General features: G+C 31.1%; 1 protein-coding gene across 1 annotated transcript in view; it reads left to right on the top strand.

Moving 5' to 3' along the window:
- LOC105359521 (tRNA dimethylallyltransferase, mitochondrial-like) overlaps positions 1-25477 on the top strand; it is a 32639-nt gene extending 7162 nt beyond the window's left edge. Inside the window, exons 3-8 of the mRNA XM_011496134.1 lie at positions 18121-18217; positions 21895-22008; positions 23205-23390; positions 23508-23692; positions 25167-25330; positions 25410-25477. Of these exons, the coding sequence (XP_011494436.1) occupies positions 18121-18217; positions 21895-22008; positions 23205-23390; positions 23508-23692; positions 25167-25330; positions 25410-25477 (814 nt within the window). The remainder of the gene's footprint in view (positions 1-18120; positions 18218-21894; positions 22009-23204; positions 23391-23507; positions 23693-25166; positions 25331-25409) is intronic.
- The last annotated feature ends 210 nt before the right edge of the window (positions 25478-25687 follow it).

The raw sequence follows: 25687 nt of genomic DNA, 5'->3' as shown, positions 1-25687 counted from the left end.
ACAGACTGCAATTACTATCAAGCACCAGTTAAATAATCATAAAATTCGTTGATAATTTGTCAAGTGCAATTTAGCAATTTATATCAATCCATTAAAGAATTAAATGCAGCATAAAAGGAATTATAATCACTGCGTTTACACCGTGTGGCACAAGAAACGTGAAAATTCTCCGATTTCTTACTTTGCGAATCAAGCGCGCACTCGCGTTTGAAGAAAAGACCAAAAATGCCTAAATTGCATTCCTTTTAAGTCCTACGCTGCAAATTTAATTTTTTTCCTCTTTACTTTAAAAAGCACCGTCTCTCGTGTCACGTGCTGAACGTATTATCCCCTGAGGTATTATTCTTATGTGTGTCGCTCATTCACTTCCCACGATTGTGTTAGAGCTGTCATTGGATTCCGCGCGAATCATCTTGCCGGTGGTGCTTGCGTTTTTCCAACCTTCCGAACTATGCGCGCGGGATTTTCGGAACGAAATTCGGCGGCCACCGGACACTTGAAATGCCGATTGACGGTAACGTCGTCGTGGTCGGCCTCGACTTCAACGCGAAACTTTTACGCCGTAAATCGCCGTAAATCGCCGCAAAGCACGCGGCCACGTGCATTTCCGCTATTTATACGCATGCGGGGAATCGCGAAGCAACGATGTCCATGTGAAAGCAGTTTCATTCTTTCTTCATACAAGCTGCATAATGCTTTATTCGTTGAAACGATGCTTTTACACAACAAGAACATTGATTATTTACTGCAATAGAAATGCTACTCTTTCATTAAACTTCTCCTGATTACTTAGGTATATATATATATATATATATATATATATATATATATATATATATAGACATTACTATTCAAGCTCTTGTACATTATTTTCTATTTAAAATTATGCATATATCATATAAATATCGTTAGAATATAAACTTTAACGTTTCTCAACTAATAAAATATGTACGGAAAGTATGAAAATAACAATTGCAGATTTCGAAATGTCTAAATAATCTTCGATAAAAGTAGATGAATAGAAATTTTAAAAGTGTATATTAATACAAGTTTATCCAATGATTATTATTAATAAATATAAATAATCCTTTAAGAAGAGGGTTAATTTCTTTCTATTAAGTTTTTAAATAGAAATTCAATTTCCACTAGATGGTGTCTGTCTACATTGATTCATTTCATTAAACTTCATTTCTTATTATTTAAATAAGTAAAGATTGCAATATACTTAATAAACATATTAGTGTAACGTCTAATAATAACAAATTTTATTATCATGAACAATGTATGAGAGAAAATGAAATCTAAGTAAAAAATCTATGAGCCCAAAAATTATAAACTCATTATTTCCAGAATAACAATTAGCGGCGTTAAAACTAAAATCGCTAATAACTTATTAATAACGAATAAATTAATAGAGTTTTCAGATTTAGCCGTTATTTAAAAATTGTAAGCATTAATAATTGAAGAAAAGCACAGATATGAAACTGCTCCCCTGAGATCCCTGTTAAATATCCGAGGAAAATTTTCCGATGAACCTTTAAGCATGGAAATTGTATCGTATCTATTAAAACATCTGCATAGATTTGGCTGCTATATCGCTCAGCCTGAAATAAAAAGACAATTTTCCAATGGCCGAGGTTTGTCCATTCGTTGTGCATCGGTAGTGTGCAACGCATCATTTTCACGGCCACTTAATTTCCATCCAGACTTGCCTTACAAGTTTAGTATCTCTTTTGTAAACTTGGTAAGCAGAACAACTTTCGTCCATATCCTTTATTTATGAGCATCTGCTCGATAAAGACACGGATTCGTAAACTCTGTGTGTTTGCGTGCGCGCGTGCGTACATGTACTACATGCCGTCCATTTCGAAAAAAGTTTCCTGCAGATCTCATGCTTTATTCAGATGTCTGTGCCAATTCAATTCGATCGCACAAAGTCAAATGATGGTGTACTCAGGTGCGCATAGATACATCTTTAATGACTCGATATCTTTCCTCCCGGGTCGACTATCTTCGACACTCTATACGTTCGTCGGCGATTTGACGTCGTCATCGTCGTCGTTCACCTCGACCTAATCCAGTTATCGTTCCATTTCCTTCTTCGAATTCTATTTTTCTATTTTTCTTTTTATTCCCCCCCCCCTCCCCGATCACCCACAGATACTTATTTCTTAATATCATTCGTTTTGTGTTTGTATATTTTGCACCGATCGTTCTTAATTACTTTTATACTATTCCATTGTTATTGGCATTTAGCTGTGGTCCATTAGAGATGAAATTTTGATCCACATTGCATGCCCTAGATGAAATAATGCATAATAATGGAGAATAATAATGATAATTATGGGCTAAAGATATTGTTCTAAAAAGTTTAATAATATTTATTACGTACTTTCTAAATTATAATAATATGTTGAGCGTGATAATGTACGAAAATTTATTTACCATTTTGCGATAAATTTACGAATAAATAAATAGCGGTTGAGTGGTACAGATGAAGCAACGCGAACAAAGATTCGTATTTAATAATTCTAAGATAAAAAGCCTTTTTGCAGAGTTTGCAGCGTTAATTGGAAAAGTAGAAGAGTTCGGAAATATTGAATGGCGAGAAAAAAAAATTATTTATCGATAGTTAATCATTATACACGTTATTATGACTTTGTTATTTTGGTAATACACTATTTTACAGCGATTTTGTAGCCAAAAACAACTTATCACACTCAAAAAAAGTTTATTCACGCTTTTTGAAAACCAGAATTGATAATACTATTTATATTATTCGATTGTCGATATTTATGCACTTATCGTGAAACTTGTTATTTTTCATTGCGTCTCCGCCGTTCGCTTCCCGCCACAAACACGCAGACACGCGCGCACGCGCGCGCACACGCCTTATCTTTCATTCATGCCGATCACTGGAAGGCAGGATGCGCGCTATTTTTTTGCGTAATTGCCCGATCGCAATGAAGCAAGTAAATCCGTGTCTTGAAAATCGTTAGTTTTCTTTTATCGATAAAATTCGACAAACAGACTGGCGTTGATCGGCACCTTCGATTAAATATTTTTATCGAGTGCTCGAGATTTCTTTGTTTGCCCAATAGTGACGAGTCTTTTTTGTGCCTTTTATGGGGTGACATTAACTTCTTCATCTTCATCATTATTATCATACTCATCCTCGTATACATCTTCATCGGTAGAAATTCGCTGTTGAGAAAACTTTGGGAAAAACATTGCGAATCCTTAATTTTCAGACCCACTGCGAATCCTCGTCCTATTGATGCCATTTTTCTCTTCCCCCGCCCGCTTGACAAATTATAAAATTAGTATTATAAAGTATGTGAAGCCAAGAAGCGGATTTTTAACGTAGAGGAGGATAGTATCGAATTAACAGCCGAGACCCTTTACAGGCTGAAACGAGCTTCTGTCGAGTCGCTGATAAGACAGGCGATTTTGACACATGTAACTTGTAACGTGAGCGACGTTTCGATCGCAGGCCAATCCCAGTAGAGGGCAGTAATTGCGCGCGCAAGACCAAGTCTTAAAGCGAGATCGCATTTTATGAGAGACAGACATATCTAATATTAGTTGCGCTAGCTTGCCGGATACTTAGAGTTGCTGTATTTCCGTCGCTCTTGAAGTTTAGATCCATGGGTAAAGCGCCAAGTTCAAATTGCCGAAATAGAAGAGTTAGGATTAATTAGATCGGGTCTGGCTTACTTTGGCTAATTGATTTAAATACATCGGATTAGGATATTATATCATTGCAAGGATAAAGTTTGGTGCTTCGAGTATTTGCACGGAAGCTAGGATGAGATTAGATTTTTCTTCTCCTTCGAAATTATCGATAATGCCAATAACGATATCGATAATTATTCTAATGTAATTTAGCTTATTGGTAAATTTAGTTCAACATATTAATATAATTCTTAAGTCCATTATTATTTATTGATAAATTTTCACTTTTCTTTTGAATTTTCTTCTCTTCCTAATTGGTGTCGATATTGCATCGATAATCGCGTAGGTTTGAGGTGCTTTAAGGACTTTGAGCCAATAATATTTCGACACTAGGAGATGATTTTTAGATTCAAATCTTAAATAGATATTGACTGGCGCGTTTTCGAATGACGAGCTTGATTTAAAAAAAAAAAAAGAAAAAAAAAGAAAGAATATATAATGATGACGAGTGCGTTTGGAAAGGATATTTGCAACTTTGAAATACGAACGGTAATTTAATATTCAATTCATGGAACGTACTTTAATGATTTTGAAATTCATTTCTTACAATAATATAGCCGAATAATTATTGAGAATGTCGAGAGGTTATATTGTAGTTATGTACATTTTGGTTATCATTTTTATTACGCGATATATTAAATTCTTATGTATGAGCAAATTTCTTAAGAAGCCCGACGTGAAGAATTGACTTTTGAAACAGCAAGACAAATTAGTATTTGAGATACTTGACAGTTAGTGTTCAGATATTTAGAGTAGATTAAACAACAGCTACGAGTGTCTACAATAAGCTAATAATCGCCTAAATGGTTATCGAGAATAGACTGTTGCTAAACATTTTATAAAAGAAACATTTTTATAATCTCGGATTTAATTGTAAATGTTGGATGAATTGCGTGAGCAAAATATGCTATCCAATGTTCAACGATTAATTTATTATTATTGGATTTTTATGGCACTTGTCATAATAGTCCGATTAATGATAATTCGTGTACCGTTACACGTCTGAATATAAAATATCGATGTTCATTAGTTATTGTTTTTTTTTTTCGTTAACTTTTTCCATTACATTAAATTTACATTAAACTAGTGCTGCGCAACTTAATTCAAGCCTAATTATTACGCAATTTTTAAATCGCTGTTACATAGGTCGGGACAATGTCCGTTCTTCATATTCTTGATATATTGTTTCTTACATAATACGACGAAACGTAACTAGTTCATATTCCATGTACTTATTAAACTTGGTATCGATACAATTATTGTGATACTCTAATTTTCTTATTTATCATCAGAATATTGTCGTTACTTTAAATGCCTATGAAAATTCTTCGTTAAATCTACCGAAGAAGAAGTTTTTCTGCCTAATACTTTAGCGCATTACTGTCTAGTATTTTCCAACATTACGGTTACTTTCTATAATAAAATTTAAGTTTTACTTTTTCACTAGACAGCGCTTCTTGTCTTAAAGATTTAACGTTATTTAGTGTTACAGCTCGTTACCAACTAGCCAATATCTTTTAGTAAATCTAACTTTAGCTAAATTCTTATAAGTCATTAAAATTAAATACATACATATATACATCTTAATATAGATATCTTCAGTCTTAATACTCATTTTATTACGTTTAAAAGAATTTATCTTCTTTTTTCTTTTTCTTTTTTTTTATACCATTAAATTCAAAACTTTCATATTTCATTTCGATAATAAAATTGTTGCATTACTATTTCATTTATCATTTACGATACGTTCTATTTCATTGCTTGTAAAGAATTTCAGACTGCCATTTGTTTAATTGAATTTATTGTAATTATGAATATTCGTTTTTATGTTCATTGATCTATATTATGGCTTATATAAGAAAGTAACAGTATCAATTTATCACACAATGCGTAAATTATTATTTCGAAATGGTATAATAAAATAATGGATGGATAGAGTTGGCATTGTCCAATATATGCTGGTATTAACTTTTTGGTTATAGTACGCTGCAATTTTATATTTTTATCTAATGTAAACTTTATCATTGCCATTGCTCAGCCTGAATTGAATAATAAGTTAAGTATTGTTGTTGAATCAAATGAACCAAAGTCAGAAATCTGTCATGTAGTTGGATTTTTACTTTTACATAGTACAAAAAATAATTTTCCAAAATACGTATAGTTGTGTTTCTATACATTTTTATTAAATATAATTTTTTTCGTTGTAAGCAATTTTTGATCAATGAATCGGCACTTTTATCTAATTAATCAGTATTATCTTGGCTATTATTTTATCTTTGTATTCAAAGACTATAGTCATGCGTTATTAAACTCCAATTCGTTAAAAGAAACGAACGAGCAAACGGTTCTTTCACGGGACATGGGGACCTCTCACATTAACAACGATCCTTGTCTATATAATCCTGTCTATCGGCCCTCAGAAGATAAACTTCGCCGAAAACTCAATTTCTCGATCTTTATTTAGAGACTTTTTTTTAACGTTGCATTTCCGGCTTCTAGCTCACATACAACGAACATATCATAATTTTTTTTATATTAAATTATTTATATTTTCGATCAAAATGCGATGAAATGATGCTCTTAAGCACATGCATATATATTATTTTTATCAGCACTAGTCAACAGCACTTACAGCACACAAGAACGACTTATTTTATTCTGTCTAAATTTATAATATAACGGTCAATTTAGTATCTCTCTTAATAATAATATTATAAAAAATTTTATTATAAATATTTATTATAATATTAAATTATATAATATTTAATTATAAATATTTGTTTGTATTTTGTTTTCTGTTTTCTCTTTCTGTTTTGTTAGAGAAATCGAAAGATTTTACACATTTAAATCCTTCCTGCAATATTATGCAAATACAGAGTACAGTGCAGTTGAGTCGAGCAGCAGTTCTTTAAACGCAAGGATATTCCTCGCTTTTTTTCTGTGTACATGCAGTTTTCCTACAACTCGATACACATTCGCCGTTTAAAGAAATTCATCCTACGGACATTAAAGGGGCTCGAAATATATTATTTTAAAGCGGTTGTAGGAAATACGTGATAATATAATTTTTACGTGCTAACGGTACTCTTGGGACTTTTATTTCTATTGCCGCTGGAGAGTGAACAATTGCCAAACCACAGTATCGCCCTCTTTTGCTAATTAATCTTGCTTGTGCTCGGATAAAAAGCTATGAGAGCTGAATGGAAGCGGCACTGTGCTCGAACCCTGCGCATCTGTCATAAGCAACAGGCATTAGTCGCGGCCTAATAGAGGCGCCCTTTAGCTAAAAGTAACCTCTGTCAGATCCGGCTTGTGATAGAAATGGCCGAGACTGGAGATTGTCTGCCTCGGATTGGCTTGTACCATAAACCGGTCGGTCTCAAAGTTTCAGCGACTGGCTTATGCCGGAATTTGCCGGTACCAGTGCCATCCTTGTTATGCCACTAGAATTTACGCGTGGCCGCGATTTACATGCATCGCTGATGAAACGCGAGGGAAGATAGAATCGTAAGGCTCGAGCGATAAAGGAGGAAAATTATGTTAGAGGAATAGTAAATCGTATAGAAAACTTTTATACGAGCGCTGCGAATGGCTGAGATTTATTAAGACACTATAGCCGACTTGGCTAATTTTCATAGGCGAAAGCGCCCGACCAATTAAAAATGCATATCTCTCTCGATGAGAGTTAGCGCGAACGACTGCGCTTAGAGAGTGAAGAATACAGGAATAAGAATGAAGAATAAATGCTTGACAAGCGTGGATGGCTACACTTGGCCGGCTTATCGGCGCCGCCCAGAAAACTTCGGCCAGGTCTCGTATGAAATTGCACTTACGCTTAGAGAGAGAGAGAGAGAGAGAGAGAGAGAGAGCGCGCGCGCTCGCACACACTTTTATCGGGGTAATGCGCTATTCTTGAAATACATACGAATTGGAAATTGTGCTGAAATTGCGCTGTTAAGTAACACGTAATAAGCGCAGTAAGAAACGTAGAGAGAAGCCGTCGTCGATTCGTGGTGTTTTGGTAGATTTTTGGTGGCTGTGGCTACTAATGCGATATTTTCCTTCGTGCGTAAATAAGTTTTAAGATTAACAAGCTTTTAAACATTTCTGACAAGGCGGTGTATTCGAACTTTATAAATCAATAGGTCATTCTCTATATGCTTTCTACATTATACGTTTGTTTAACAATTACACTCTTACGATATAAATGCATCCAAGCATTCTTTTTCAATAATATAGCAAACATTAATGTTTTCATTAAGTCATTAAGTCATTTACAACTTTAACATTTACAATTAAAATATCTCATCGGCTGGGATATTGTCGACGTGTGCATGATATTGCAGAGGGAATAAATGGATATTTTGACTTTTTTATTTGTCAATGCAATCTTTTCAACTTAGACTTATTATCTTGTAATTAAAACTGCCAAAATACTAATGAACTTCATGTTGTATATAATATATCTTTTCATTAAATCTTTATGACAAATCTCTATTTTATTTAATCAAATATATCCCGTAAAATCATCCACGCATTTTTCTGTGCATTAAAGCTTTGCATTCAAAGTTCAATGAACGTATTTTTTATTATATCTTATGAAATGGAAATTTTCATAAATCGAGTAATAAAAATTGCATTCGTAATTGTAATTTGCAAGGTTGTTAGTAAAATTTTCCTTAATAAAGTACTGAAGGTTTTGCATTCTCAATTTTATGGATAAATTATTGTAATTTTTGTCTTTTCTCGCAAAAGAAGCGACGTATCAGCAGGCATTTATGGGAGATTATCCAAACATAGAAATTGTGCTTTTATTTTTAGGGAAGATTTCGCGGTCGGAATAAATTTTAACGTTTATGCATCTTTGACAACCGCAGACATTCTTTCGTTTTAGAGATCCACTTTCGAGAGTGCCAAAGCATCTTATTCTCAATATATTGCAGCGGCGTTCCTCAAAAAATCCTCAAAAGGAGCCAAGCAAAGATAATTCAAAAAGGTGCCTTGTAAGTAACTTAGAAATTCTAAGCTCCGGCAGGCGTGTAAAAAAAGCAACGAGTGGACTTAACGATGCGGCGTTAAAAGTTTCGTTGGCAATAGTCTCGACGGTCCGAAGTCTCAATAATTATGAGTCGCAATTATCATATATCCAAGGTTCGCGGGTACACATACGAGCACACGAGGGGGGTGGTCGATGGTGGGATCGGGAATGGATAGCGGCAAGGGGAGCGGAGATGGTGTATTATGTATGGGTGGGTGGGTGGGTTGGTGGGGGGTTAGGGGAGGGGGTTGCGAGACACGCGATTTGCGATGCATTTTCTATGCTAATTGCCGAGCGCGTGCATGGATGCACACTTGTGTACGAGTCGCTCGTGTTCCTCGATCCACATTTACATAGTAGTTGGGGAGGAAACGTGCGAGACTCGATCCAATAACCGTTAACATTCATATAATTAGTTTTTAATGCCTTTGTAATAAGATTAGTCCTTGGAATATCCGCGTCGGGCGGCTTTCATCCACGACGTTTCTACAATTACACACTGGTTTATTAGAAACGAAAGTTATAATATGGATTATGATTAGCGTACGAGATGCTTCTGAAATTTAATTTTAACGTTAATAATAATAATAATAATAGGAGGCCAATTGCTGGTGGGAGTGCAACTTATTTGAGTTGCGTGAACGAGCTAGTGATGAGATTCGCTGTTGGGGAAACTTAAATATTCCTAAATATAAATTTTTGAGTGCAAGCGGAATTCAATTAATTATTTCTTTGTTATTTTGAGATAAAATGATGATAGAATTATTCGAAAACATAAGTAGTGCGTGTGTTTTTATGTTTGTTCTTATATTTATTAAAAATATGGCATCTCTTATGGAGTAACATAGAGATTTTTTTTTAAATTATTTTTATTCATTATTTTGTATTAATTACAGAGGTATTTACATAATAAAAGTAATGGAATTTCAGTCCAACGAAAATTATTCATACAATATATAAATTAACCACCTATAATGAGCTAGATCCTTGTGCATTTGCTTAATAGATAATAATACTGCGTTCCATCTTATTAAATGGAAAAGTAATAGGAATGTTAATAACGCATAAATTTTTATAAGTGTTCCATACTTTATAAAATTAAATAGATGAGCAATTTTCTTCTTTACATTATTTATTTTATATACATCTTGTTGCAATATAGTTAAAGAATAGGATTTACGTATTTAACCATATACAAAATGAAGTTCCAAATAAACACATCGAATAAATTAATAAATATATAAAATTTGATGTTCGTAAGTGAATTTTCATTCATTTATAATTGAGTGTATAATAATCGTTTAATAGAACTATAATATTAAACTTCTTCTTTTTTTTTTTATTTATAGAGTATTTAACATAGTAGAAAATTTCTTTTAATTGTTAAATCTTAACAATCGAATGTTAAAGTTAATTATGCAGTTGCAAAGAAATTAGTAATTAACGAGGAGGTAAATTTAAATTTAAACTAATTCAATTGTAAAAATTCAAAAAATGTTAATTTAACGCACTGATTATAATTTCCAAATACAAGTCTAATTCAAATATGCTAATGCGCTTCTTTCGTAGAATTCAGTTCACAATGAATGGATGGTTTTAATTTCTAAAATTATTAGTAATAATCACAGTACGAATTTGAGAGATAATTACAAAGTTTTTCCGCCAAACGTTTCGATAAAATATATAAAAATAATTTATTGAATAAATTTCAAAACGACAATAAACAAGCATAAAGCTTGAGCTTATAATAAAATTGAGTTAAATGAAATTTAATTTGAGAAAATTTATTACAACTAGAGATCCAGATCAAATTGCTAAAGTCTTCTGTTTGCCTGCGTTTACCATCATCGCTTCGTTAGTACAATTATTGTTCAACGTATTATTATGCGTTCTTTCGTCAGTTTACTTCAACACGTACATCATTTTTGGACACAATCTGGTATTACAGTCGTTTTTTCATTTTATTTAAATATTCTTAAAGGTATTAAAATTGCACATAAATTACTATTAAGTATATTTAATTAAAATACACTCCTAACTCTTCATCATCTAGATACACGGAGTTGTTTTTCAAAAATTAATTGACATAAATAAGCCGGATAAAATTGTGATCGTTTACTTTCCATTAGTAATAATGATTAAATTATTTCGAGAAAGCTACCTAAGACTTCTCATAAACGTAGGGAAATACGCGCGATGCTTAACACGGATAAACAGAAGAAAAAAAAAAAATATATATATATATATAAACTCATAAGTGAGTGGCTAGTATATACGACTTGCTTATTCTCTCTCTCTCTCTCTCTCTCTCTCTCTCTCTCTCTCTCCCTCTCTCACAGTGTGCGTAGATTATCGATTTCCATACCAGGTACGCTATCGGCCATCAATCGTTACAGCCGCTTTTGATCGGACAATCTCAAACGATTTACCGCTTCTCCGGTTGTGCGGTATCTCGCTCGGCTCGCCTCCGATACCCATCGTAATAACACAGATGACCCGAATCGCGTGCTCCCCCGCGTCCCTCGATCCCCGAGCAACCGGCATCTTCGAGAGACATGAACCGTGAGCTCCATATCCAGTAGGCTTTGTCCAGATTTCCTAGATGGCTCTATTTGGGGGGCTCGTACGCCACATGAAATCCGAGACGGACAATAAGTTTTGCATAACGTGGGAAGCTCGGGTAGCTTTCCTACATTTCGCTCTCGATTACTTTATGCCTCGTCCTTTCTCCTCGCGATCCTTTATTTGATGTAGTATTGGATTTCTTTGCGTGATTTCGTATGTGCGGCGACTCGGTATGTGCCATTCTGCGATCGAAAGCTACATTTATCCGACAGCGAAGCACATTTGTATTTTCGACCGTTGACCGCGGGTTGAGAATTATACTTTGCAATCGATAAATTTCTAATCGTTATATGTTCTTGCGGACCTTTTACCACATTTCCCAAACATCTATACGAGAAGTTAATCTGTAGAAAAGCACAAGAGATTCTTACGAGGGCTTTGTAGCTGTATAAATATATAATTTTATTAAACTTATATTTATGAAATTGATCGAACTTGTTTTACTTCAAGTATGCCTATCGAATTTGATAATAATTGGATATTGGCCGAACTTGTTAACCTTATTTTTAATGTTATAAATGAGCGTTAATTGACGTTTACATAAAAAGAAGAAAGGAGAATCTGTAGATTTCATTGAACGCTCATTAACGGATAATCGCTTATTAAATGAATTTGGCAATAATTTATATTTATTATATTTCCAATATAAATAATGTAATAAAAGTATAAGATTAAAAAAGTATTCGGGTATGTAGCAATACGTCGAATATAAACACGACGTTTCATTATGAAAGTCCCTTGTAAAATGCGTTAAAAAAAAAAACAATAAATCTATCGCCTTTTATCATTTTTGTTGGTACATTATCCCCTCGGGAGTGAGAGATTTTTAACAAACTTTATTACTCGAAAGAACAGCATTAACTTAATATCGTCTGCAAATATTATGGAAACAGTTAGAATGTTACGGAAATCTATTATATTATATTTATTATTAGTTAATCCTTGTTTTAAGTATGAGGTCAAACTAATGCCGCTCTGTGCCGTTTCTGTAACATTAGCCTTCACGAAATCCAATTTGACCTTCAAATACTAAACTCTTATATATCTGGTAAAAATTATTATTTAGATGTGATAAAAAAAAAAAAAGAAAAAAATAGCAACGTCAGTTCTATCGCTGTTAGTTGAGTTTTTTTAGTTACTTCAAACAAATGTAGGGATGAAGTTTTGAAACACTTGTCATCATTATAAATCCGATAATTACAATATCTAACAAGGTATAAGATATTTGTACTTGAGTTTAAGATTTAAGTTATTTTTTTATTACCATACATACTAATAATAGCCATAGAAACGTACGCAATAAAAAAAATTCTATAATTATATAAAATTAATGAAAACGAATAAATTATAAGATTATCTTAAAATTCTTGATTAATAAGTACTTATTAAAATTTAGCAAGATTTTCTTTATACATCAATTTGATATTTTAATTAATAATTTTGTCAATATTTGTATTTGTTAGACGCTGTGTTACAGTTCTCCTATTATACGTTTTATTTGATGAAATAATTTCATCTCAAATCATTGCATTTTGTGTTATTTGCTTGGCGAATATAGATTGCTTATATTGCAACTGAAATATTATTCGATACACTTAGGATGACAAAGTTACGCTTTTTGATTTCAGCGCGATGATCTGACGAAGGTTAATGGAGTTCAATTTATATTTTTTTTCCTGCCTTTTTGTTTTCATATAAATAGATAATTATACGTTTATGTACTTTTGAAATATTATTTCATTAACTGGTAATATTTATTTTTAATCGAAATTCTATTTTTCGGTTCAGTCTACATACCATGAAATTAATTTATAGTATTATTTCGGCCTATAAATAAAAAATTATTATTAATTAATCAGCCTTAGTATTTAATACTTTAATGAATTTGTAAGTTTACTTTTGAAATAAAACGTCCACGGAATACGAATTATTTCCTTATTTAATTAATTTTATTTAATTACTCAACTTAATTTTATATTAATTTCAACAAATGTAAATTGTATCACATGCACGGAAGGTTATGAAACACTTGAGAATCGAAATATCATGTCAACTTAGCTCGTGTATATTTTGTTTTGTTTATTTATATAAAACAAAGGAAAATCTGTGTACACTAGTATTAGCTCTTAGGCACGTCCGTTTACAAATATTATTCAAATAAAATTGTTTTCGAACCTTGATTTTCTATATTTCTACTGCTCGAGGTAAAATATTTTGTCTGAAATGTATGGGGAAAATAGCATAAAAAATATGTATAATTAATATTTACAAGGAATGTTTGAAATACATTTCGAAAACATGTTTAATAAAGTACGTAATGTAATGTATTAAATACAATCTCTTTTTTAATACTATTTATAAATTAATCAAAATTATTTAACAAGATTTCCAAGATACAAAAACATGATGTATATGTCGAAATTCAAATAAATTTAATTTTTCAATATTAAGTATGTCTGAATTAATGATACTGGTATTAATATCTGTTACAAATACTTTTATCATTTAGTAAAAATAATATTTAACTTGACCTTTAAAAGAAACTCATTTGCTGCTATAATGTTGTATTGATATTAATTTTTTTCGTACGTCTATAAATAAGTATAAACATTTGTGGTAGAGGAAATGGATTATTTTACGTTGCTTTAAGTCAGACTTGTGATATAATAATAATTTCTAGCACTATTTTATATTTAAGCTAACATGTGAATAAACAATAAAATTAAATAAGGAATGTTAAGATTATCCAAAAGGATAAAATTTAAAAGTTCTAATTACATATAAAGTACATAATTATAAAAATACCTTTCTTAATCGATATATATATATATATATATATATATACATTTATTTAATTTCACTTTTAATTCGTATGCATATATAGTGCTTTTAAGTTATAATACTTTATGACACACACGCACGCACACGCACATATTCATTATGAATTTTAATATTTTATTTATTAGTTTTAATAGCAACGTAATTTATACATGAATAAATTATAGGTAAACTGATAAAAAAATGCATTTTTATAGCGCTGAAAAGGAAGATAATTCTGCAGAAGCATATGATAAAGTTCCTTTTCATTGAAGAAATAATTCGAAAATTTATATAAATATTATTAATGTTTGATGTATTCGTAACTTTATTGGTTTAAATTGATATGAAAAACTATCGAGTTTATGCAAACATTATTTTTTTACGATACCATTCTAGAGCAGCTATAAAAATAAATTAAAGTCAATTAATTTCGGTTTTTAATACAAAATCATGTTTCTTAATAAAGCTTAAGATATTTTTAAAATGAATTCAAGCATTTAATAAAGCCATAAATAAAATGGATTATTTGATTTTGAAACGATGTTTAAATTAAAATTTTAAAGGATATCATTAAATAACTATCTGCTGTGATTATATATTGATCTCGGTATTTGATATTTGTACGAAATGGGAGATTAATCTTAAATGATAAACATAATGTATTTCTAATTTTCAACAAAAAAAAAAAAAAAAAAATAAAAAAAAAAAAATAAAAGGAAAAAGAAAAAAACGATGAATCTAATTTTGAGACTTTTTATAGGCGAGTCCTAAAATAATTTATACATGATTACGCACATAACATTTAATTTATATATCGATGAAGAAAATTCCCTTTTATAAGTAATGTGACACGCGCATATTTTTACTATCACGATACCAAAGACTTTCATTTTTTATAATTTTCCATCTCAGCATTTCGAATATGTAATTGAATTTATAGTTTTCTAATATATAGTTTTTTTTTAATTAAATAATTTACCACCATTCGTTAAATCTTTACTTTTGTACATGACACCCTTCCACGAATTGAGGTAAACAGTAGAAATTTTACGGAGCCGATAAATCGAAAACTGTCAAATCTAATCAACGAAGAACTTTCCTTCAATATTTAAGCGTTCCTGGGACCGTTCCACTTTTATAGCGTTAATGCCTCATTGCGTATCGTTATGCAAATTTGCTAATTCAAAAGAAGACTCGAAGCTACCAGCCACTATTAAAAAAAAAAAAAAAATAAAAAAAATAAAAAAAAAAACATAATGGGAATGTAGCTTTTATTTTAATTTTTTTGCTCTTAGATGTGATCTTAGTATTATTTCACCTCTTACGTATACTATTTATCTACTTATAGCAATAATAATTGCTAATAATAGTTCTTGATTTTCTATGTGTGTCTTGAGTTTTTTTATTTACATTTTACTCGACGATAATTTACCTGCTTTCCATAAAGAAAATAATTCAATATCTAATGGAAATTTATAGGTATTTGCCAAATTGTCGACCGTGTATTTTAAACGTTTCTACCGATTCTTTAAATTATTGAGAAATTATTGAGAATACAAAAAAATCAAATCTTAATTATGTCTACCTTATAATTTATGTAATAATATTTTCTATTAACAGTAGTATTAACGTTTATTCGATTTTCGTATCATTGAGACAAGATTTATCAGTGTAGCTTCTCGATCTTTCAACAATAAAACTAAATTTATTCGAACTATTTCAATCGGGTAAATATATTTTTACCTTAAATGGATTTAAGATCCATTAAGATTAGTACATTAAATAGTTCTTCAATACATTTTCACACTTTGAAATAGCTTATCCTTTTCAATAGCTCATAATTTCTTATGAATCCAAGAACTTCTTGAGTCATACAATCGTTATAAATGACTTCATATTTTAGCGAACTTTTCAGTGTAAATGTATTTTTAAATTGGATTATATGATATATCATCAAGACTAAGAAGATATGATTATATTTTTCAAATGTGCGACCATAAATTAATAATCAGAACATTACACAAGAAAAACTAACTAACTTAAATAGTTAATTTTACGTAATTTTTCTTAATTTATATGTACAGTCTTTTTACTACAATTAATAAATATAAATACAAAACTGTTGCAATTGTTGTGAAATCCCACTAAACTAACCTATAAAAATAGACATTAAAAAAATTAAATTAATTTTTAATATCCAGTTTCTTAATGAAAATCATCGTGATTTAGGCACATCATTAAGAGAAATAAATCGAATGAGAAGAATAATTAAGCCAAACAACTTCGTTTATGATGCGCATCTTATTATTTTCTTTTAATATTTTCATTTATTTTTTTTGCATCCTCTATTTTCAATTATGGATAAAAATCGTAATACGTAGATATTATATTAGTACATAATCACTTTGGTTTGACGTGTTTTATTTATATTTTTTTTTATATATTAGCGTATGAACCTGAAGTAAGAACGTTAAGTAATTATACGATTCGTTGAATTAATTGATAAAATATTTAGATATTAAAATATGTTTATTATCGTCGCAAGCGACAATAGTATCGATAATTCTTGTGTCCTAAATTAAACTAACCATTAAAACAAAGTAAAATATTTAAACATTTTCATTTTCACGAAAGAATGTATTATATTTAACTGGAGGATAGCAGGTATCAATCACTGTTCAGCAGATAGTGAGAGGTTGAAGGTACCCCAGATACCGGACGGTTTGTTATAATGATCATCCTTCCTTCTTTATTTATGCGTGGTGCGCGCGCTTGTTGTGTACGTGTGCGTGTGCGGTGCTCGAAGATGCCGACATTCGTTAGGTTCGTTACGAGGCGATGGGTTCATTTTGATTCGCGCATAATATTGGCTCGATCGCCGTTCATGATAGAGGCTGCCCATAAGAGACTTTACGGTTAAATCATGTCTGTTAAAATTCCACATCGAGGTTTTGGAAGAGTTTCGAGGTAACTGCGAATCGGAGGAATGTTGAGGTCACTAATTAAGAAAATAGGTTTTAGAACGCATACTTGGCTTTGCCGCATGAGCCTAAGTGTTAGATTGTTAAGTCTTTGTGAAGATTTGGCACTCATGAACTTGGTTTTTATTTTTCAGTAAAGGGATTATATATGTCAAAATTAGCCTATAAGTAGATCGGCTTCTGAGATCGGGCAATTTATTATTAAATGGGATTGGTAAAAGCTAGGTATAAAAATTTATAAGGAAATTTATAATTTTCGTTTGATTTGAAGTTATTAAAATTTTAGTCCAATATAGTCCAATTAGATTCATCAAATAGAATTCATTAATTGGTATGGCTACAATCGTGATTAATGGCAGTCAATTTTATTCTGAGAATATTTTCATTCCCATTTAATGACGATAGGGTACCCTTTATTTTGTTTTATTATTGACATTATTATTGCATAAATTGCAATATTTCCATGTATTAAAAGCATAACTCTTATTTAGATCTTTTATTAAATTAATGCACGTTTGCACCTTATGTTTGACTTTAATTATAAATATCAAATGTGAAAGTCTAAATTTATTATTAAAGTAGAAGGTATGTTTAAAAATGATTGTATTATATATTTGATAAATAGCTTTTCATAATTTATCTGAAAAAATAAATCAAGCAAATTTACAAAAGCTGTATCTTGTAACGCAAAAGAATTCACAGAGGTTGAGAATTTCCTAATTTCAAAAAGAAAAGACCTTAGGATAATTTAAATGGTCCAGGAGGAACATAAGACATTAAGAAATACATATTTGTATCTTATTCTTATTTAATTCTGAAACGTTGAAAATAAGCAATTATCATCAAGCTATCAAACGATAATCATATGTCCGTTTGTAATAATGTAATGTGTTGCAATGCTTTTAAATGTTCGTATTACAGGTTGCCTGATTATACAAAAGGTATCTTCCAATCGATTGGTTTCAAGGAATTTCACAAATACCTTATTTTACCCGAAGAGAAAAAAGACACAGTATTGGTATGTTTCAACCTTATATACAGATGTATTATACTTTATAAAATAACTAATGTACGTTTAATATTTCGAATCAACTACAAGGTTATATATCCTAATATTATAATTCTCTTTTTGTTATTTATACAATTAAATTAAATTTTTTTTAATGATATAGTGTGTTTAAGCTTCTATATTGTACATTAAATTTCAAAATATGATTTTTTTTTTGAAAGAATTTTATTGAAACTCTAAATATTTATAATTTTTTTAAGTAAGCTCAAGACTTATATTCAATATATTTTACAGACATATTAATTATTATTAAAAGATATAAAATCATGAAGATTTGTAAGTAATTTCTGTTACATTTGTGTAATTAGTAATTATCACATTATATTTTTTTAAAATTAACTGTTGTATTAACTATTGTATACACACACACACACACACACGCACGCGCACACACACACACAAAATACATGTATTGATACTATATTTTAATTTTTAGATATTATAAATTTAGATTTACAAATATCTAAGTTCCACACACACACACACACACACACACACACAAAATACATGTATTGATACTATATTTTAATTTTTAGATATTATAAATTTAGATTTACAAATATCTAAGTTCCACACACACACACACACACACACACACACACACACACACACGCACACGCACACGCACACACACGCACGCGCACACACACTCACACACACACGCACGCACACACACGCACACGCGCGCACACACACACACACACACACAGGTTTATGAGCTTAGTCGACGGTGAATCTTACAATGTTAATAATTGAGTCAATAAAGGTTTTTCATTTATATGAAATAAAATTTGTTTTATATACGAAAATTATTGAAATCCAGTTTCTATTCAATTAGAAATTATCAGATAAGTTGAATAATATGGGTATATTATTACTTAAATGAGGCAAATGTAAGCTGTAGATTTCCCATAATTAAAACTAAAATGTAATTTACATATGTAAAATACATTTTAAGCGTCGATTCCTAATCTACTAAACTACAAACTAAATTATAAAAATCCATTATGTGCAAAAATATAAAAATATTTATGTTTGTTAAGGTTAATTGCAATTATGATGTTTAAACTATTGTGGAATTTTGATTATTTTCTATTCATTAATATCCATACTTTGTTTTTAATCTTTAATTATTTTTTAAATATTCTTTAAAAAATCATAATGCCAATTTTAATAGATGGTTTTAATTTTTTCTTAATTTTTTTTTTCAATGCATATTAATATGCTTCAATTATTTTGAAAAATTAAAAAATAATTGCGTTGTTGCATTTAATTAACGTATTTCTTGACTTTCATGTGAACATAAATTTATAATTCCTTCTAACTTAATAATATTGTCGTCTTTGTCAATAACGCTGATAATAATTGCTTTATCAAAAATCATACTGTTTATGTTTTATCTTGGCTATCGGAACATTTTTTCTTTTTCAGAAGATTTTTTATGATTAATGCATATATAATATGTTTATATAATATTATATATGATTCGTGATAAATTATGATTAATGCATATATAATAATATTAAGATTACATAATATTTAAAATAATCATTTATAGTTAGTTAATTTATCATAATTATGAGCACATATATTTTTGTTTTTTTATTATTTTATCGGATATTCGCTCGTAAGTCTGGACAATTATATATATGAAATAGTCAATGAATATATCAAGCAGACATTTGTATTTTATTAATTTTTCAAATTGGAGTACTTTAAAATTCAAAAGTCCTAAGGACAATATAATCAGTGCGTTTTTATAATTAGAATAAATTTTTGGATTAGCTTTATCAACAAACTTTCATGTTCATTCGTAAGACTCATAGTGTAAGAGATAAATTGCGTTTTATGTAAAAAAAAAAGAACGAAGAAAAAAAATTGATGCTATATCAAAAGTGTAAAAAATAAAAAATAAGAGGTGGCTTTGAATTACATAGGTGCAACCAAGACACATCGTAAAAATAATCTGCCTTTCTTATTTTATTCTACGAAGGCATGTGAAGAATAGGAGGCAGTACAAGATTATGTGCTCTTTTTGGGTAGGAATAAAGTCGAAGAATGCCATAAAGTTTTACGGAAACATTCATTTTATAGGAAAATTTTACTGTAATGCTCGGGATAAAGGGAGGAATGTGCATCATCGACATCAATCCTCGGTTTTTTCCCAAATCGTACAGTCCGCTGATGAATTGACATAAGTTGTCACTGGGACATTGCGAACGCAAGCACGAGATCGCAATTAAGGAATCTTCATTGTTCCCATAATAAACAGTGTTACGCTTTACGATGTAGCGCGTGAATTGTAAATCTCTGGCCTACCAAAATGTAGACGATGGTAAAGATACGTGGGCGGGGGCGTGTTATATAGACAGAAAAGTTTAATAGCTCCGGAATGCGCAAGATCGTAAACATGCATGTGCAAATGAAGCCCATGGAAAATTGCAAGTCTCTCCCTCTGCCCCCAAGTCGCTGCTCAGCGCGAGAGGGTTCGAGACGAGACGATAAAAAGGGCAACCGTAAATTTTCGAAAGCGACAGTACTATCGTGAAGTGCACCGGCTTCCCGACGTTATTCGCTAACGTATTCGCGCGCACTCGACGAACTGACTTTCTTACATCTATCGAGCACGTGGAGAAAAGTAGGCTATGCAGGCCTGGGAGAGTAATCGCTCGAGGCACAATATTCCCGACTCGTTCTATCGGGGCCCTATTATATGTATGATAAAGGCGTTCGGTCCGGCCTCGATAATTACATTCGGCATTAACGTCTGCAAAAATTGAAAATAAAATACTAAAGAGGCTTTAAGCGTACATTGTTATTATTGGTAATAACGCTGTCATTGCTTTTGCTACCGTTTTTTCTCTCTCACTTTTTTTCTTTCTTTTTTTCTTCAATCCCGTGGATAACGGTTCGCATTACTTTTGATCATTTTCTTATAACTTAAGTACTCGAATGAAGTAAACGTGTAGGTAAGATTAGGTAGAATTGGCATGATTAAAAATACTCGATTAGGGATTTGATTGTCGAGCAATTGTTTGAAATATATATTGTGTCCCCACCAATTTCTATACCTTTTCCGATTTACCTTTACCGATAGAATGAGCATTTTGCGAGTTATATTTCTCATCGTTGGAAAGCTAATTAAAATCAATATGATCAATATGATAAAAGGTATCAGGGCCGATGAATCCTTTACTTGGATAATGGCGATATTTATATCCGGCTGTTTAATCTATCGCATAACTTCGCATTCGTTAGTTTAAAAGTCCTAAATATGACATATCGCCAAATACCTTTAGAATAGTTAAATTCGAATTGGAAAACGTTGATAAAAAAAAAGAAGAAAAAAAAAAGAAAAAGAAAACAGTGTTAATTTGGAAAATTTACGTTCGGTTATAAATTTGCACGATTGGCATATACTCAATTGCAATTGAGTTCTGTAATGCAGTGCTAATACTTAATTAATCATCATTATAATTAAAAACGTCGATTTCTAAATATCGTTAAAGTCCCGAACAATAATGTCCCACGCGAATTTCTCCCACGTGACTAAAAGTCTGGAGTGCGTGACTATCACCCAGACTAAATATATTTCCAAATAATTATAGTATTATGTATTTCAACAGGGCCAAAAACTATTAAATGGAGCCATTGAGACTTTGAAGCAGGTTACGAAGAGATACGCCAGAAGACAGAACAAGTGGGTGAAGAACAGATTATTGCGAAGACTGGACCGACAGGTACTCGCTTTCATTCGTTTCGTTTTATCATTCGCATGGATACATGTGAATTCAGGCGTATACGCAATGTGGCCTGCGACTGCCTTTGTGCAACTCAAAACAAACGCCACATTAAGTCTTGAAACTCTAAATTTCAAATTCACTTTGCTTGTGAGCTGGTAGACGAGTTTTACATTTGTATTATTAGGAGAGAGTCATCCGAGTTTAATATTATATTCCCTTCAACTTATTTGGTCGGGCGCTGATACTCAGTACATATTATTATGATAAAAAATTCAGCTGGCAATTATTTAATAGTTAATTCAACGATATTTGACGAACAATGGTTTATGTTATTAATACTACGCGGATATTGCTGTATAGAGAGCCTCGGACATTATTTTTTCTTGTCAAAATAGTTTCGTACAATTATGAATTATCGTCATTTCTTATCATACCTATCGCTAAACTATTCCTTTTTATTTATTTTACATTCGAGCGATTATTTCGTTTCACTTATTACGTGACAATGCTTGTTTCCTTTTGATTTTTTTTTTAACGTCAGAATAATCATTGAATCAACTACTGTGCCTTTCGTTTGCTTTAACCATGAACTTTAGAATTTATAATAAATGGTCTTTTCTTTTTTTTACTATATTGATTAAAATGTTGCTCATGATGATTCCAAGATAATCACGATTAGATTACATAATCTTAAGAATGTTTGTTAATAATTTCGATTCTTTGACGCGGTACAATAAGGAATCGCTTGTGTCATACTCAGGCTTTATTAAGATTCAATATTATTATTTTCAAGTTTATCAATTTGCAAACTAATTTTTGCGACTGTTTCTGCCTCTTACATAAATCGAATTATAGCGTGTACTGGAACTTACATATAATTGTAAAAATTTTTTAGTACAGTCGCGTAACGTCTTCGCCAATATACTATTTTCTAAGGCACTCAAATAGAAATTCACGTGAAAATTCCTCTTTAATTAACTAGTCGCTCGATTTGCAGGATAAGCATATAATTTGAAGAGCTCGAACCTTCCTAGTTCCATTAATCAACAAAGCAAAAATTCGATGGATTCAAATTCATTTGCGCTAAACTAAATAATAAGCAACGATTGCTCTCAACCCCGTTGGGCCGGTTGAACACAGTGCCTATATTAGCTTTATTTGTTGACTCTTGAGTACCGGCGCTGTGCTTTCAGGTGCCGCCAGTTTACTCATTGGACAGCACCAATGTGGAGCAATGGGAAAGCGAGGTTTATGGGAAAGCGGTGGAAATCGTATTGGCAGTTATGGTGGGCGAAAAGCCGCATAACCCGCCGATGAGTATCGATATTAACAATGCGAAATACACCGACAGCAGTAACGTTAAGAGGCATTTCTGCGAGGTAATTGATGATGACGCGGTGGCGCCGCTAAAAGCTTACGTAATCTTTTCTTCCTGTTGTATGTTTTTTATTTAGACGGCACTGTTTAATATTTCTTTGTGTATCTGTGCTTTATAGGTTTGCCAGAAAACTCTTTTTACCGATGAACAGTGGATTGCGCATTTACATGGGGGGAGACATACGAGGACGGTGAAGAAGCTTAAGAAATTGGAAAAACAGGATGGATGTGGCGAGGACGACCCTGCCAAACGGTCAACAAAGACGGGCAATAAACACGAACATACCGAGAACGTTCTCGCGATGCAGATATATAGATATATTTATATATATATATATATATATATATATATATATATATATATATACAGTTGTAAATTTAGCCAAACACTACTATGAAAATAATGTAATTGTAATGGATTTTAGTATTTTTTACCAGCTGTAAATGACGACATTTTTGCTTACTTTTTTATTAGATTTTTATACATTATGTTTTTCGAGCTCAGATGACGATTAATTATTATTTAATTCTGACTTTTCCCTTTGAATGTAATTTTAAAATGTAATTTTTTCTTCGAGCAATACCATGTACCTTTTATCTACAGCGAATATAAACATACACTTTGTAATATTCACATTTTTCGCCGCTATAAGTTCGTTTCTATATTACCTACCTTATCGACCGTGGTAATATTGTGGCGTACTTTACATCATTCGTTGGAAATGTCGGGATTAAGCAAAACTCGCACACGCCAGCAGCGATAAACGGTATGATATTACCGATCGTTATATTTTTCAAACCTTTCATGATCTTTCGAATCAATTCTTATTTTCAATTTTATTTTACTTTAATTTCTTTGCACCACCCCTTTCACACCTTCTCCCTCATTCATTTGTCTCTACTTATATATCTTTTTATTCATTTCCAATTGTCAAAATAGTTTTCTTCAATATTACATGCGTTTAAAATTATGCAAGCAAAAAAGAGAAAATAACATAAGTAGTAGTGTAAATAATATAAAAAAATTGAAAGTATTAAATAAAAAAAATAAAGAATTAAATAAATAAAAAATTGCTCTTTAGAGCAGCATAACCTCAATATGAAAGGCAGAATTACGAGAAATGCATGATGATGAATTGTTAATTAGATAAGTGTAACTAATAATTGATACGTTATACATATTTCAGATAACGAAGTTTTTTTTTTTTCATTGTCTATATGCATTGCTTCACATTGGCGTTAATTTGATTTATTTTCCAATTGGCTCTAATTTTTGATTCTTCTTTTTTTTCAGTTTATTATTGCTAAATTTATAGTAAACACGGAATAATTATAATTATGAATGTCCATTGCAAATATGCATAAGAATTATGTTTTAAAAAATATTTCAAGTCATTAATATCATATAAATTATACTTATAAATAATAATTACCATAAAATGTAATAATATATTTCAGAAATGTCGGTGGCGCTTATTTCTGAAAATTCATTTAAAAATTTGAAAACGTTTAAATTGATGGAAAAGTAACACATCGTAGGAATATTTAGTAATTGCTAAGATAGCAATTTTATCAGATTATCCAAGTTTAAATTGAGAGTACTCGAGAATCATTATAAAAGATATGAAACAGCGCATTAGCACTGGCTCTGTCACGATTAAAAAAAAACACACACACACACACACGCGCGCGCGCACAAATGAAGATAAAAGGATAGTCAAGAGGCGCCTGTATGACATAAATAGAAATGAAAAGCATCTGATATATTTTGTGTCTAGGTCATTGTTGGTGCTCATGATTAATTATATGCTGCTATTTCCAAGAAATATTGTTTTCTTCTTATTTCTTGGAACCGCTGTTCTTATTCCACTTTGTAATGTCGAGATGCATGTAGAAGGAATGAAAATGTGGCGCCAAAGGAAAAAAAGTAAAAAACAAGCATGTAAGGCTATTTATGAGAATGAGCGATCAAATCATTTCACTAATCGCCGTGATGACACAATTTATATTGTCTTGTACAGATGATTTGGTTTACATTGAGATGTTTCAGATATTTTACATAATGAAGAGTGATGAGATCCGGGGCTGAATAATGTCGCGAATAAATTGATGAAATCAGATGTTCATCAGCTACTTTACTTTTTAACATTTTACTAAAGCTCTATTTTTTTTTTAATGTAATGTATGAATTGTTAGGTTTATCAAAAATGTAAAATGCTTTAATTATAATGAAATAGATTCTTCTGGGATACTGTGATTATTACATTTACGTTATTATTAAAAAAATGAATGTAATGCT

Source organism: Ceratosolen solmsi, unplaced genomic scaffold (genome assembly GCF_000503995.2).
Source record: "Ceratosolen solmsi marchali unplaced genomic scaffold, CerSol_1.0 scaffold11, whole genome shotgun sequence".
Taxonomy (NCBI): Eukaryota; Metazoa; Arthropoda; class Insecta; order Hymenoptera; family Agaonidae; genus Ceratosolen; species Ceratosolen solmsi.
Note: the sequence above shows the minus strand (reverse complement) of the source record. Positions and strands in the feature narration are given on the sequence as shown.